Source organism: Artemia sp. Qi Xiang Cuo, chromosome 3 (assembly GCF_049724085.1).
Source record: "Artemia sp. Qi Xiang Cuo chromosome 3, ASM4972408v1, whole genome shotgun sequence".
Classification (NCBI taxonomy): Eukaryota; Metazoa; Arthropoda; class Branchiopoda; order Anostraca; family Artemiidae; genus Artemia; species Artemia sp. Qi Xiang Cuo.
Genome location: NC_142796.1, coordinates 51091965 through 51108264, shown reverse-complemented (window position 1 = coordinate 51108264; position 16300 = coordinate 51091965). Strand labels below are relative to the sequence as shown.

The 16300-nt window shown below is 36.2% G+C and overlaps 1 protein-coding gene across 1 annotated transcript in view; it reads right to left on the bottom strand.

The window, feature by feature from the left end:
* Window positions 1-16300, bottom strand: part of LOC148954248 (uncharacterized) — an 84020-nt gene that overhangs the window by 17955 nt on the left and 49765 nt on the right. The window contains exon 6 of the mRNA XM_089086213.1: window positions 13873-14061. Within this exon, the coding sequence (XP_088942339.1) occupies window positions 13873-14061 (189 nt within the window). The remainder of the gene's footprint in view (window positions 1-13872; window positions 14062-16300) is intronic.

Genomic DNA, 16300 nt, shown 5'->3' with positions numbered 1-16300 from the left:
TTTGTACATGCTGCTACTAATGCCGCTACTACTACTACAACTATTGCTACTACGCAAGCTAAGGGTATTAAGGTGAAGCTTTCATGGAATATTTAGGTGTATACTGAACTAAATCAAAACGAAATACGAGCATGTAGATTTTCAAAAGGGTGGCGCGGCAATATCTCAGGAACGGCTTAAATTAGTAAGTTGGACCTTTCAGGATAAATTGTGGCGAATTTTGAACTAACCAGAAGCCACTATAGGCATACTATTGATACTTCTACTGCGATTGCTGTAACTAATGACACTAAGGGAATTAAGGTGAAAAGTCTAGACTGTCGATGAAAATTTTGGGATTTCCTTGTCAAGTTAAGAAAGATTTTTCAGTACCTAAAGTGAAAAAAACGTTCTTCTGTGCTTGTCAACATCAAAGGTTAAAATACAACATTATCCGGGTTTCAGTGGTAGCTAGCAATCTAGTAAGAGCCAATCCCGTCTCATTGTAAAAAAACAAAATTGTCAATAGCTCCTAAAAATATATTCAGATCCAAAAACAAAGTACGCTATTAGAACCCACCTTGTCTAATACCCCTGTATAGGAAACTAACTGTCCCTTGGCTTGAAAAACGAAGAAAATATGTTCGCTTGAAAAGCAAGAAAAGCTGTTTGGACTACGATTTTCTGCATAAACGGCATCTTTTTTCTCTTCCGTTCTTTCTCCTCAGCTAGCGGGGCACTAGAAAACATACACAGCTGTTTAATGGCTCATTCTAACGAAATTTCCTGCATCTAGTGCCTTTTGTAATCAAAACATTTTTCTAAATAGAAACATTTTTTACGAAATACATCATTTTTCTATAACACTGTAGTAGCAATTGTTATTAACATCATCTTGCATACAAAGATCAAAATATGATTTTTAACTTTATAAAAGTATGTATATAGTTGTGCCTATACTGTTGCATTGTAGATATGATTGTATAAAATGCAATAATTTTTCTTAGGATTTGAAAAGAAGTCTGATTCGTCATTCGAAACTAAAGTAATTCCTGAAAATTTTAAATAAAATAATTATATTTCATCTCTCGGTTCAAAATTATAAAAAAGAGCAAACGCTAGCTCATAGTAACTAAAATATTAATCAATAGTAGTAGGCTTTAGTTGCAGCACTATCATCGGTAAACTTTTCTAGAGTATGATGCCGTATTTGACTTACTTAGCCGCTTGATTCTCTGAGGTTTGTATCTTACTATTCAAACTAAGAAAAAGCAGTAGGCTTTTTCCTGTTTGTGATTTCAACGTAAGGGGAGGTAAAGATTAAGGTCTTATGTAAATTGAAAAAAAAACTATGTAAACTATAGATATATTGCTATTATGTAAACTGCAAAATATCTATAGTAAAGAACAAATTCGGGTTGCAGCGGTAACTAGCAACCTAATAAGAGACTATCACGTCCCTTAGTAGAAACGACAGCAGCCCATAACTCCTAAAAACAGAGTCAGACCAATACAGGAAATACACCATTAGAACTACCTAGTCCAAATGCCCTGTATAGGAAACTTACAGTCCCTTGGCTTTAACAACAAGGAAAATCTATTGGCTTGAAAAACAAGAACAGTGGCTGAATACGCGATATTTTGCATCGAAGGCATCTTTTTTTTTCTCCGATTTTCCTCCTCAGCTAGCAGGGCACTGGAAATTTGGGTTACAGCAGTAGATAGCAACCTAGTAAGAGACCATCATTATAATGAAGAATGAACTCTAGCTCATAGTAACTGAAATATTAATTAATAGCAGTATCTATCTTAAACCTAGCCAATCGGTAAAGAATATGTTGACCAAGTCCAAGTTGCCAGAGGACAAAAAGTAGGTTACGCAGAAAATGACCATTTTGGGGCAAGGATGCACGAAAATTTCAAACTGGGTCTTGAACCTAAACTGATTCATATTCTTACAAGGTTAACAGATATTCTTGAAACATCAGTACGGGTAGTAGAACATGAACTCAGAACTGTTGAAATCATAAATGCCCAACAAAGACTTTCCCTTAACACCGTCGAAGCAAGTGAAGAAGAAGAAAATCCACATTCCAGCAGTAAGAAACATGCAACCTCTCTGTCTCCTTTTCGGAGGAAAGAGAGTATGCTTCGCCAGTCCGCCTATAGCAGTTGAAGTTTTTTATCACAGTGCACGTATTTCTCATGTATTTATGGTTACTGAAGTCCACAATTTCCTGCATTCGCCTCAAAACTTACTCATACTGCCAAATTTTTCCACTCACAGCGTATTCTTTTCAAGTCTCATAGATGTCAATGGCAAATGGCAAATCAATGGCAAAGGATCAATGGCAAATTTACTCTGTTCTTCTATATTTTTTCGACCGTTTTTGGCAGTTCAGCAAACTAGAAAATCATGTACAGGACAACTTGGCGAGTATTACTGGTCATAAACACTGTGTCAATTGAAATTACCTTTATTTTAAAAAGGTCACACCTTTGTGGTATCTTTGATTGTTGTTGAAAATTTATCATATGAGCGTTTCTTAGGATTTCTGCTCCTTTCCTCTGAAAGGAGACAAAATGATTATTGACACAGGAATTTTGGAGATTAACATCAAAAAGGACACAAATCCAGAATTCAGACATTTTGCAGTAATGAATACTCGAATGAATGTGAGGACTCACTATATATCAATTACCAAACATGACGCAGACAACCACTTCATGGAAGAAAACCATCAGGAAAGAGGACAGTCTGCTCCCATTGCGACGGTGTCCAAAGAGCGACTAGAACAATTCATCTTCAAAAAAATGGCAATCAAGATAGACTCTACTTTGTTTCCGATCAATGAACGTACTGATTTGTTACTCACCAGCCGCCCAGGCTCTTGCCTGGCGGCCGGTCATTTGGACTGAAGAAAAAGCAGGCTACGCCTTAGTCTTTAGCCCCACAACCGAAATAATAGCTTTGCCAAAAGGCTCAGTAATCGGCACTGTCCTAACATTAGAAAACTCAACACTATAACTCTATTCTTAAGACAAACTAGTACCATTGAGAAACAGTCCCAGTAAAGCGGAATCGTCACCTGACTATTAACTATCACAGGCAGAATTCTTTTCACAGTTTAGTCTACCACACCTCACAGATATACAGTTACAGTCTATGACATCTCTAGGAACAAATTTTTCCACCAGCATCGACCTCATAAGTGGCTACTATCAACTGAATGTCAAGGAATCCGTTCGTGAGAAAACAACGTTTGTAACAGCTGATGGCACGAGCAGAGCAGTAAGACAAATTTGAAACTCGAAGAATTTGAAACAATAACGCACCATAAACGTTTTTTTTTTTTAGAAAATCCATCAAGGACTTTTCCATCCATATCCGTCCATTGACCGTCCATTTCACTTCACTACTAAAGCTGAAGGTGCTTTTGAATACTTAAAAACACCCTCATGTCAGAACCTATGCTAGATCCTCCCGCACCTCGGAAAACCGTTTATACTGACAACCGATGCAAGCAACCTTGCCCTAGGTGCAATTCTTACGAAAAAACGTAACGGAAAAGAACATATGGTCAATTATGGAAGTCGAGCTTTAATTAAAGGTGAAAAAAATATTCTGTAGTTGAAAAAGAGTGCCTGAGCATTATTTACTTTACGCATCTTTACCAATGTTTTCTCCTTAGGAGCCACGTCACTTTGCGAACAGACCAACTGTCCTTAAAATACTTACATAGAATTAAAGAACCTTAAAAAAAAAACTCTGCAGGTGGATATTGCGGCCACAAACCAGTTTTGAAATAAAGTAAGCGAAAGGCAAGTCTAACATTGCTGCAAATTTTCTTTCTAGAGATATTCCCGTAAACTCATTGACAAAAAATCGGACCAACCTTATCTTTAGAAAACATCAGTCGTTTTCAATCCAGAGACGACTTCTGTCAGTCCCCTAGGAGATTTTTTTTCATTAATGTTCGTTTTGACTGCTCGAACCATCGCTGTCGTTTTGTCTCTTTCAGAAAAATGGTGACCCCCCATAACATACCAATTCTGTCGCAAGAACTGGCTACATGGATCTCAATCTGGCCACAACGAAAGCCATAACGCAGAGCCAACCGAAGAAAGTAAAAGGGACTTTGAGGACCACTCTCTTCTCACGTATTCTCACGTTCAGGCAGAACAGCTGTGTTCCGGATTATAGCTGGCTCAGATATGCCAATTACAGGCAGTTACTTTAACAGTATAGACGTTATCAGTGCTGAAGTAAAGCCATCTCAGCCAACAATCGACATTTTTCAGCAGCTGTTACGAAAAACTTTTTATTACTTCCCCAAGAAGGTGGACTCATCACTGATCAAAAACGACCAGTGTTACAACAAACTTTTTATTAGTTCCACAATAAGAGGAACTCATGAATAAAAAAAAGCAACGACTATTACAACAAACTTTTTATCAGTTCCACGGTAAAGTAAAATCATCAATAACCAGACAAACAAAATACATTAAATTTATAAGGCATAGAGCTTAAGTAACCCAAGCTCAAAAGTCAACAGTTGGATAAAGACAAAAATCAATGACGCTGTCTTCAACCTTGAAAAACATTAATGTTTAAAGAGATTTCCAAAAAATTTACGGAAGTCTAATAGAGCGAAAAGTTATCACAGTTGCACTGAAGCTCCATATTACCGTAAACTATCCTTACACGACACTACATCCTAAGCCTAAATCAAAAGCTGGTGAAATCAAAAGTCAGTGAAAAAGTACGTAGTGAAATGTTAATTAGTGGTATGTTTGAACGAACTTTGAGTTCACAGCGAACGGTACGAGTATTCTTTTGAATAGTGACCAGTGTTGTAGTGAGATGTGTCAGCCCCTCAGCTGTGTGGTCATGGCGTCTTTTTACTGCTAGGCATCCTAGTAAACAGAAAGTCAGTGCATCAGGACAATATCTCGAAAGGATATTGTGGTGATGAATAGGATATTGTTCCTTTGTGAAACAGCGCTATATTCCACTTAAGTGGCCTTGTTCAGATAGCATGTATTTTTGGGGTTATTTTTGGGCTAATTTCTAATGACCATTTTTTTTTATTGCTGTCACAGCTCCGTGATTGGTATGACTCACTTAGGACTGGGAAAAATTCTGCGTGGATGTCCCACCTCCAAGGTACTTTCCAAAGTGAGCAGCTCAGGATAGCTGGACTTAAGGGGAGAGAATTTGTAAGGTTTTAACTGAAAATTTTATTTGAGTCAAAATTCTATCAAATTTTCTCCAACACACAAACAGCAAGCCAAAATACGGATTCGTGCAAAATTAAATACAAAAAACAATTTTTTTTTCAACTGAAAGTAAGGAGCAACATCAAAACTTACCAAAGTTATAAACGTATATGAGAGAGTTGTCCCCTCCTCAATACTTCACTCTTTACGCTTATTTTTTTAATAGAACTTTCAAAAAAGGATATTATCCTGATAAAACGACCCTTGTGTTTCAGGAGTCATTCTTAAATAATTTGAACAAAAAGTAAAACTTTAGCGTATAGAGGAAGGTATCAAAGTGTGGAAGTGGGAGCCAAGAAATCTGGCTCCCACTCCATGAAAAATTCCTTCCCTCCCACGGCAAAGTCCTTCCCACTTAAAGTACCCCCGCTAGGAAAATTCCCCCGAGGTAATTCCACTCTAGCTCAAATTCGCCCGGGCAATTTATTGCAGATAATTCTGGGTGAAAAATTCTTAGCGCAATTTCAAGAAAAAGATTTTAATTTCTGATTAATTTTAAAATTATGCCAGAAATCCCCTCCTCCGTGGAAAAGTTTTCCCACAAATACCCCGCCCCCTATTAGAAAGTTGCCCCCGCAGAAAATTTCCTCTGGAGGGTTTACCCAGAGCAGAACAAGACTTGCACTTTACTGAAAACAAAATACATTTTAAATGTTTTCCCCTGTTTAACTTTAATAAATCGACAAGACTTTAAGGGATAAATATCAGTATATGTATATTAAACTGTCAATCCACAACTATTGTTTTTTTTAAGTAAGTGCAAATTATGTTCTCGTCTTCAGAAGGCAAGGAGGGTGTCAGTCGTACTCATTTTAATTTCTGCTGGCTTTGAGTTTGACTCGGTTATTTATTGTATTTTCTGTTCTTTTTGGGTTTCATTCATTTATTAAAGGTGATTTGTGGTAGTTTTATGCTTGAAAAATTAGTTTACTTTATTTCTGATTATTTTGGTTTAATGTAGCCCGTTTATATTAAAAAAAAAAAATGCTTTGAAAAAAGTTTTTTAAATTACCAGTTTAAAAATATCAAAACTTACCCGAATGAACAACTTGTTTTCCTGGGTTTTCATCAACGCCAAAAGTAGTATGCTATTAATGATTTCTGCAGCATGCCCTCCCTTTTCCAATAGGATTTCAAGCGCATGCCCTGTTATGTAACGACGTGCCCTCTGACGTCACGCCAGCCATAGGGAAAATAGCATTGGATTTCTAGCGGAGCCCTGTTACGTCACGCGACACACCCCTGTGTATTTCTATGACAACCCGGTTACATCACGCAACACACCCTCGTCCTTTAAATAGGTTCATATTATTTCTGTGACATCACGGTACATACCCCTGTGTATTTCTATGAAAGTCCTGTTTTCCAGGTGGCAGACATCCATTTTTTTCCCATATAGATGTCTAGACGACTTTCCTGGAATCCAGGTTTTTTTTATTTACCCTGGCAAAACCCATTGTTTTTCGATTACCCCATGTTGGAGTCCATACGGCTTTCCTAGACTCCAGGTGTTCCCTTGAAAATAGAAGATCCCTGTGTGTTCTAGGAATTGTATAAAAGGTCAAGGGAGGGAATATTTCTCATCAGTATTCATTTGACTCTCAATAGTGATACAAGTCTCATAAAAAAAGCGATTATGTCTCGATCATATCAAGAAGTAAGTCACATTCTCTATTGAAACTTTTTCATGTCTCTAGGTTTTTCGCTAATCGAGAGCAAGTCCCTTTTTCTATACCCCCTCCCTCAAACCCCTCCATGTGCACTGCATTGTTTATACTCGGTTTAAAGCTTACAATACCCTCTTTTTACCGTATAAAAACCCAACCCTCAACCCCCCCCCCATTCGATAGCAATTAATCTTTTCAAAAGAAATTATTCCTTTCGTCAAATATGCACTGTTTTCTCGTTTTAAATTTTGCAATGCACCGTTTCTGTATTCCAGCTAAAGGGTAAACTAACACCCGTCAACTAATTGGACTAGACAGTAATCACCATATGTCTCTCTTTTGACGTTAAATCTTAATAATCCTGAATAGGTCAATTCAACCTACCTTAAACATTTTCATAAGCAGGTATATTAGAATAAAACCTTAATTTTAGCACGCTGTCAGATATGGAATTAGTTTCCAGTGAGTGACTATCGTAATACATATTGTTAAATAATAGAGTGAAAAAGGGTTCTTTTATGAATTAGCAGTTAGAGGGTTTCGCACCTGCCATTTGTAAAGGAAAATTGGCCGCTTTAGTTAAAATCACGTGAAAAGTGCATTATTTATGTGTTTAATGAGTAGGAGCGGGGGAGATTTTTCTAAATGATAAAAACAAGAACATTATGTATCACCTCCTCCCCCTTAACAAGGTCAGATATAAGCCTACACTAAAACTCTGTCTGGTATTTTCCCTTTGAGCCCACAACTTTTTACATACGTTTTAAAAAAAAAGCTTGAGATATCTGTGTATAAAGACGTGAGCAGGTCTCTAGCTCAAGTGCTATTGCCTATTATTTGATTTCTAGTTTCCTTAGCTTTGATATATGATGAAATGACAAGACATTGGAGAGGGGTTTCCGGCAATGAGAAAACGCCGGCCCTGGGTTGCTATTTTGAAGACGGAATTTTAAAGTCATTTAAAGATCTTAATTTCAGATTCTTGGATTTCATCGCCTCTTAGACGAATAATAAATTATTTTTGCCAATTAGAAAACATCAGGCCAAGGAAATGGAGTTCTATCCAGCACCTAGACGATAAATACAATATTTTTAAAGGTTGGAGGGGAGGTCTTATAACGAAAAACTATGGTTTCTAGAAGGGGGCATTAATTTATAGCATATTTTGTTTTCTCCTGTAGAAGCAAGCACTATTTTATATTAAATCCTGTTTTCTTTTCCAGAATATCCCAGCTCTTCCTTCTCCAAATAAGAAGGCAAGATCAATACAATAACCCCTGTGCAACCAGCAATATCTACCTGTGAATAGTAAAAAAGGTCATTAGTCGCTATCAGGAGGTTGAAGAAGCTACATGAGTATCGAAGTTTATTTTCCATGCTAGCCAACTCAAAACCGCGGCTTAGGAAAGCGATACTCAAGAATAGTGTAGAAAAGGAAGTTATCAAACCCTTATCTATTTTTTGTTCAGATTTAAGGGAAGTTAATGTTAATCTACAGGAAGGTGTAAGGCAACAGGAAAAGCGAAAATGGTCACTTGTACGAGCTCTAGCTTGCAAAAAGAAAGCGAAGTGTAAAGAAAACGTCTTGTTCAAGCAGGTGGTAATTTCTTTCCATTGTTACTGCCGATAATCACCAGACTTGTAAATAGCATTATCTAGAAATGGCTAAACCCTATATATTGACACCAATTGAACTTGCTCTTTCACCTTAAGAGCGCTTTGAAAATAATCTTGATAAATTTATTAACAATGAAACAATTGCCGATGATGAAAAATCGATTTTAGTTCAAAATGCCCTTCGACGTGTAAACAAACATAAAACATATCGTGAAGAACCTTTTAAAGTAAATTTCCTGGATCAATCTTCAGAAAGTAGTAGAAGTTTTGAAACATTGAAAAAGCCGAAAAAAAGAAGATTTATTAGCAAGTGTGGTAGAATTGTTGTCCCCATCCTATCGTGAGCAAAGTAAAAGACTCTTGGCCTATGTCGCTGAAAATGAACAAATTGATGAAAAAAGCAAGAAGTTATAATCCAGGGCAATAGTTACAATTTAGTTGATTTATTATCGGATTTGATTGCAAATCGTAAAACACTCGAATCATTTGATAGTCATTCATGTAACTTTTCAAAGACGTCAGATTTTCCCAAAAGTCTTATGGAAATAAGCAAATTCCAAAGAAAATAAAGGAACATAGTCCATCAACAACACTAAAGGTAGAAGATGATGATTTAAAATCGTTCCTTGAAAATACTAGCACCCCTAGTAGAAACATTGATTTGAAGACGTATTGACTCATCATCACCCAGTGGTACACAAAAGAGTAGCGGTCGCTTCACACCACGTTTACGTTCAAAATTGGATCAAGTTTTGAAAGGTGTTTATGAAAATATTGGAGAACCAGGAAGTTTAAATTCTCCCACCACACTTGCTCAGGTTACTGGAATTGAAAAGAAGCTAGCAAAAGAGTGTTTACAAAAGGAACCCAGTTATACTCTTCATCGAAATCATAGGACAAGAGGTCGTGACTATCGAAAAACTAAAGCCTTTTATTATCTGCATATAATACAAGAAGATCTTTTGACTCTAAACACGATTCAAAGACGTCACAATAAACCCTACAAGTAAATTTTACTTGCAATAAGTGTTTTTAGTCGCTATGCATATGCAGTTCTACTGCAGTCAAAGAGAGGCAATGAAGTTGCCCTTGAATCCATCTTTGAACAAGATTCATATAAAAAAAATTCAGACAGACCGTGGAGGTGAATTTCCTAATTTAAACGTAAAAAGGGATTTATTGAAATGAATTAAAATGTTCTATCATACCCATGTTGCAATAAAGGTGACACTGGCTTGAGGGTTAGTGCAAACAGTTTAGCTTTTAATTTCTAAGAATAGCACATTCAGAAGCACTCTTGATTTCATTTATTATTGTGAATTAATCATTCTGATTTATGATAAACGCCCTTATCGATCCTTGTTCAATGTTAGCCCTCTTGAAGTTAATCGTAGTGACACTAGACTAATTCTTAAACAATATTCTAATGAAAAGGCGGGGAAGAAAAAATTTAATGTTGGCGATACTGTTCGAATCAATCGTATAAGAAATATTTTTGAAAAGGGAAATTACTTGTGGAACGCTGAACTTTTTAAAGTGTCAAAGATCCCAAAAACTAAACCTATAGCGTATCGGTTTTATGATATGAAAAAAGAAGAGTTTCTTATTAGTTTGAATTACTATGAATTGCAAAAAGTTGTAAATATTGAAACCTTTCAAATTCAAAAAGTATTATAGACACGTACTCACAAGGTTAAGCGACAGTTGCTTGTTCTTTGGCAAGGATATAACTCTGATTTTAATTTGTTGATACCCGATAAAGGCTTTCATAATGTCTAATGGTTTTTATGTGAGATTCATGTCCAATTTTTCGATCCTCTTTATGTCGTTTTTAATCAAAGGTGTAATTTTTCGAAAAAACTTTCTCTAGTTATTAAATTGAAAGGACGGTAAGAGGTTGTTCTCATAGGCGGCGTTATAAAAAAGAAATATAATATCCTAAGAAGGGATTATGCATACGATGTGAAAATTAGACCACAGGACTGGCCGATCGTTAACGATCAACATGTAATTCAAAATATCAATTCCTATGAATACCCTTTGTCACATTATCATACGAGGAGTTCGGAAGCATGAATGATTTATGCCGTGCTATCAACAAAAAACTTCATATCGTAAAAATGGCGCCTTTCAATTCAACTTTTCAAAGGAAGAGGACAAAATCTACATTAGTTCACCCATTGACAATGAAAAGATTATTCTCAATGACGATTTACGTTAAGTTCTTGATGTTAAACATAATATTATCAATGGCAAAAGTGCTGGAAGCGCTAGTGGCATAAATCGTGCCATTTTCGCAGAGTATCCACCCGCCTTCTCCTCGGACGGTTCAATATTTCTTTACGCTTCCTTTTCGAGAGATCAAGAGTCGGTAATACCAATGTTCCCCTCCTACGTGTTCTTGAACGAAAAACCTCTACTGACCACATTCACCACTACAATATAAAGCACAATCAATACATTCCAGTCAACACTTCGTATTTGGAGCTCAGTCAGTTAATATTAAGAAGTGAATTGGGTGATCCTCTAGCAATAGCAAAAGGTTTGGCTGTATTTACATGTCATTTTCGACCCATTCAGTGAAATGCATAATAGAAACCAGTTTGTACGTCCTGATATTGATTGCTAAGTTGCTACTCTTAGACCACGACAGTTGGGTCATGGAATAGACTATTACAGGGTTCTTTCGATGTCTAGTTACGGTCTCAGCAATTGGTTTGCTAAGCTGTTTTGCCCTGGGCTACTCATGGCTAAAAAATATATTGGACCGGTTACAGCGGATTTTGCTCCTCTATACTACATTATTGGGGATCTGGGAAAGATATTCAAGAAGGCGTTTAGCAAAATCTCACGTCGAGCGCGCGATCCATTGGAGAACGATTGAAACAGCTAGGAAAAGGTTTAAAAAGGGTGCGAAAGACCTCATCACTCATCAGTCTCAACTCAGCTAGGAAGCGTAAAGCATCAAAGCGTAAAAAAGATCCAGAAAGGATATCTTTTCCTAGAAAATGGCATATCCACCACATAAAGAATCTCATCCTTCAGTCAACTCATCTCTAAATCTTTTCAACGCAGAAAATATAGATGTCAGTGTAAAACATGATTACTATGAACAATTTTATCGACAACAACCACTCTATGAAAGTGTACATTTTCGAATTTATTCCAATGAAGACTACTTCATAGATTTGACTTCGACATTTATAGATTTAAATGTCAGTGTTAAAAAATCTAGCAATGAAAAACCAAGTGAAGCCGAGGGGTTATCCTACGTAAATTGTGTACTACACAATTTATTTCGACAAATAAGTGCCTGGATAAATGGAACATTGGCCAACACCAGCAACAATCTTTCAAATTTTGTAAGTTATATGCAATTAATGTTGATGACTCCGATGTCTTAAAAGCTTTTGTGAGGGCATGCACTGGGTTATGAATATAAAACAGATACAATGACACTACCAATAGACTTTGAGATGTAATAACTAAAGATTTACAAATAGTAGGTGAACTATATAATGATGTACATAAAGCACATTAGTGGTTGCCTCCCAGTGATAATTTCAACAAAAGGCTACTGGCTACACCGTCGAATTATAATTTCCGGAAAGTACTGGGTGCTGCACGTGATGTAACAGTCTCTTTGTCGGCAATACTTCATGCACGAAAATAGCAAGTTAGGAGTTCTGTTGCCTCGGCAATTGAAAAACTAAGAGCCTCTGGAAATAATATCAAACTATCTCGTGCCTCATACAATCACGAATCAGCGCCATATTGCTACGGGTACGCGTACCTATACTGACTCATCATTTATCAATGTCGAAATTCCTCCAAAATTAGTATTGGCTTTTGTAAAAAGTGCTAGCGCTGTTGGATCATGGAATCTCCACATAAATTTGAAACTGTTTGGACTTTCATCGCTTGCTTGTAAAGCAAATGAATTTCCTCTCTACAATTTATCCTTTGATAAATCCTACAGACCCAATATGAATTGACAATACAATCCCTAGATCGAGATTCTGAATTTTTTGAAAATGGTATAAGTGAAGAAATGTTTGCGAAAATTCATGGTATCATTGTATTGGGTTTCTATGGTACTCAAGATATAGGATTCGCCCAGATAGATAATGTACGTTTAGAATGCTCTTTTGCCGAATCACTAGGAGGAATTACTGCGTTGACACCGATTAATCATCTTCAAACCTATCATAAAGCTATTCCTGATGAAAACATTTTATCAGACTTGGCACCATGAACACGAATCAAATAATAAATGTATTTAATAGAAACCCCTACATGTCCAAATATATATCCTATTGCATACCTTCAGATTTTCTGGAGCATATTCAACATAATGAAAATACCATTATTCTTGTTAATAGTAATAGCAGTCCATCAACGGTAGAGACCGTTGATGGAAAAGGTAAAGATTGATTATGCATCTTTCAAACAAGAAGCAATATATCATTTTTCGATCCTCTTGGCCTACCGTATACATTCTACAAACCTCAAATTAAACACTATAAAATGACTGTTTAGACTCCAACGGGGGAAGATAGAAAAACAATAGGGGGAAACAAGAACACCTGGAGTACAGGAAAGCCGTCTAGACTCCAACATGGGGTAATAGAAAAACAATGGCTGTTGGCAAGGGAAATAAAAACACCTGGATTCCAGGAAAGTCGTCTAGACATCTACATGGGAAAACTACATGGAAGTCTGCCACTAGGAAAACAGACTCTCATAGAAATATACAGGGGTGTGTACCGTGACGTCAGAGGGCTGCGGTAGAAATCCAACGCTATTTTTCTTATGGCTGCCATGATGTCACAGAAATACTATGAACCTATTTAAAGCACAAGGGTGTGTCGCGTGATGTAACAGGGCTGTCATAGAAATACACAGGGGTGTGTGACGTAACAGGACTCCGCTAGAAATCCAATGCTATCTTCCCTATGGCTGGCGTGACGTCAGAGGGCATGTCGTGACGCGACAGGGCATGCACTTGAAATCCTATGGGAAAAGGGAGGGCATGTTGCAGAAATCATTAATAGCATACTACTGCCAGAATCCATGTCGAACGAACTTTTATCCCAATAACCATATGTGTTTTCTCGTTTTCTGAACATTTTTGTTCTGCGAATTGTGAAGGAGGGAGGGGAATTCACATGGCAAAATTTTCGACCGAATGAGGTAAATTGGATAAGTTAAGTTAATAAAGCTCGACTTCACTCAGTGAAACTCCGCAAATCCACAGACATACCAAACTTTACAAGCACACGTATGTTGAGCACTTTGGTCACGCAAGTTAATTATAAAAAGAACTTACAATGCTCCTCGAGCTACTAATCCCTCAACATTAAATGGGTCAATTTGCAATGCTTTGTTCAAACACTGAAAAGCTGCTGTTTCGTTGCCCTTTTTTCCATAAGCAATTCCATCAATGACATGTTCATGAGCCAATTCGACTGCCTGAATCTTTCGTAAATTTGGGGCCGTATCCAATGTTGAAATATCACTGAAAATATATATAGCCAATTAATAGCCTCATTAATAGTCAATGGGGAAATGGCCCATTTGACTGCTTGAGCCTTGCGTAAATTTAGGGCCATGTCAAATGGTGAAATAGCACTGAAAAATTATTGGAACATCATAAGAATTTTCGGGTAGTACAACGCAAAAACACATACCATAAAGCAAACGATAAAAAAAGAAGAGATAGCAGATATATCCGATGCAAGACTCAAATCGAAGATAAATGAAAAGTAAAAGAGCTAGAGGGAGAACGAGATTCACCAACAAATTTTGTGGGGCAAGTGGCAACCAATAAACGATTCATCGTTATACCGAAAAGAGTAAAAAGGCAAAAAAAGAGATTGATTAGGCAAGGTTATAATTAACGTTAATAATTAATATATTTTCATTACTTTATAATACTGTTTAGAGAGTCAGTGTGTCATTTTTGTCTCTTAAACTTTTGCGTGATCGCTGATCATTTATAATAATTGCAAAACTAATCAAAAGACGCTGCTTTTTTATCTTTATAAACATCATAATAAATTTATTAATTTAACTACTTAATCAATTAATAATAATAATAATTTAAACATGATATACGTAATAATAACATTATTTAAAGAGGACTTTAAATGATTAAAAGGATTAATAAATGAATAAGGCTTAATACTAAAGAGAAAAAAATCATTGGTACCAAAAGTATTTCCCCACAAGCATATTTGTTCGAGTCCATTCAAAAGTGAACTTAGGAACATTCTCTATACGAAGTCACATTAACCACACCAGAAACCAAAACGATAACTGTTTAGCTGTTTATTCACTGCTATAAGACAAATACAAAATGACATCACACAGAGTACATATTTTACGCATGGCGTTAGGTTTTATTACACCAAATTATTTTGCCAAGTAATCTGGTTTCAAAAAAGTGTTCTTAGTTAGTTATAAGGCTATGTAGTTATAAGGAGTTTTTTAGTTTTAAGGCTGGGGCTAATATTGCAACTCAGAACACCAAAACCAAAAACATAACGCTAATATTTCGCAAACATATTTCACTTTCACCTCCTTTCACATGTTTCACTCAGATTTCAGCAAAGTTGGTAATTAAGGATTTCTACTCACCGAGAACTGATTATTTTGCCTAAATCAATCCAAAGATATTTACTACACAACCCCTTGTTCACAAATAAAATACGTTCTAAAAGTCCTATTAAATAAAATGGACGTGAAAACAACACTAATACAAAATGCAAAAATTATCTTTAAAAATCATCTTCATGAATAAAAAAACAAAACAGTACTTTCTTTCACCGAAGCTGGTACTAAAGGATTTATGACGTTGTTATCGAATTTGAGGATAATTTTACAATATGGAAGCTCAAACTTAACATGCTTTAAGCATGAATTCCACAATTGGTGCTTGATTTTCCCAAAAAAAAGTCGAGAATTAAAGACATTCTAGCAGTAAAGTCAACAAAATGAGGTTAGTTACGCAATAAACAGTCAAAAATCAAAACCTGCAAAGGGCTTATTAAATAAATAGTGTTTGATTTCCTCTAAAGTTTGTATTTAGCTCCAAAACCCTGTGAGTACCTACTTCAAAAACTGATGCTTGATATTCAACATCAACTGACGATTATCCCCACTGCTCCACCGCAACTACAGAAATCCAATGCCCCCATTTTAGGGTACGTAGTAAAGAGCAATGTGGCTTCCAAGTATTATTGTTCCCTCAAGCCCTTCGTCTAAACCGTTAGTCACTGGAGGGGGCTCATTTAATTGGAAATTCAGGGTGCAATAATAGGCTTGTAGTTCGTTTTAAGAAGAGGAAATGGCTTAGGCTAGGAATACTCGTGAAAAGCTGTGTCTTAACAGAAAAAGTGTAAACGCGACTATCCTGGAAATTAAAAATGTCATAAAAGACCGCCAAGGGAAAATTGTCGCTAATGAAGACTAGAAATCGACCACACTTCCATTGTCTTATATTATTATGTATTATTATATCATGATATATATATATATATATATATATATATTATATACAGTATCATATACATATGATACTTCAATTAGAGATGGCGATAGTGTTGTACCAGATTAAATTGTAGTGAAAACAATTAGTAATTGAGGTGGTAAAAATTGTCTAGCCAGTGGAAAAGTGACTCTGTTTCGAAATACAGATAAAACAGTTTATTTTGAGCCCAAAACGATTTCTTTGGGAAGCCAGAAATCCAGCAGTG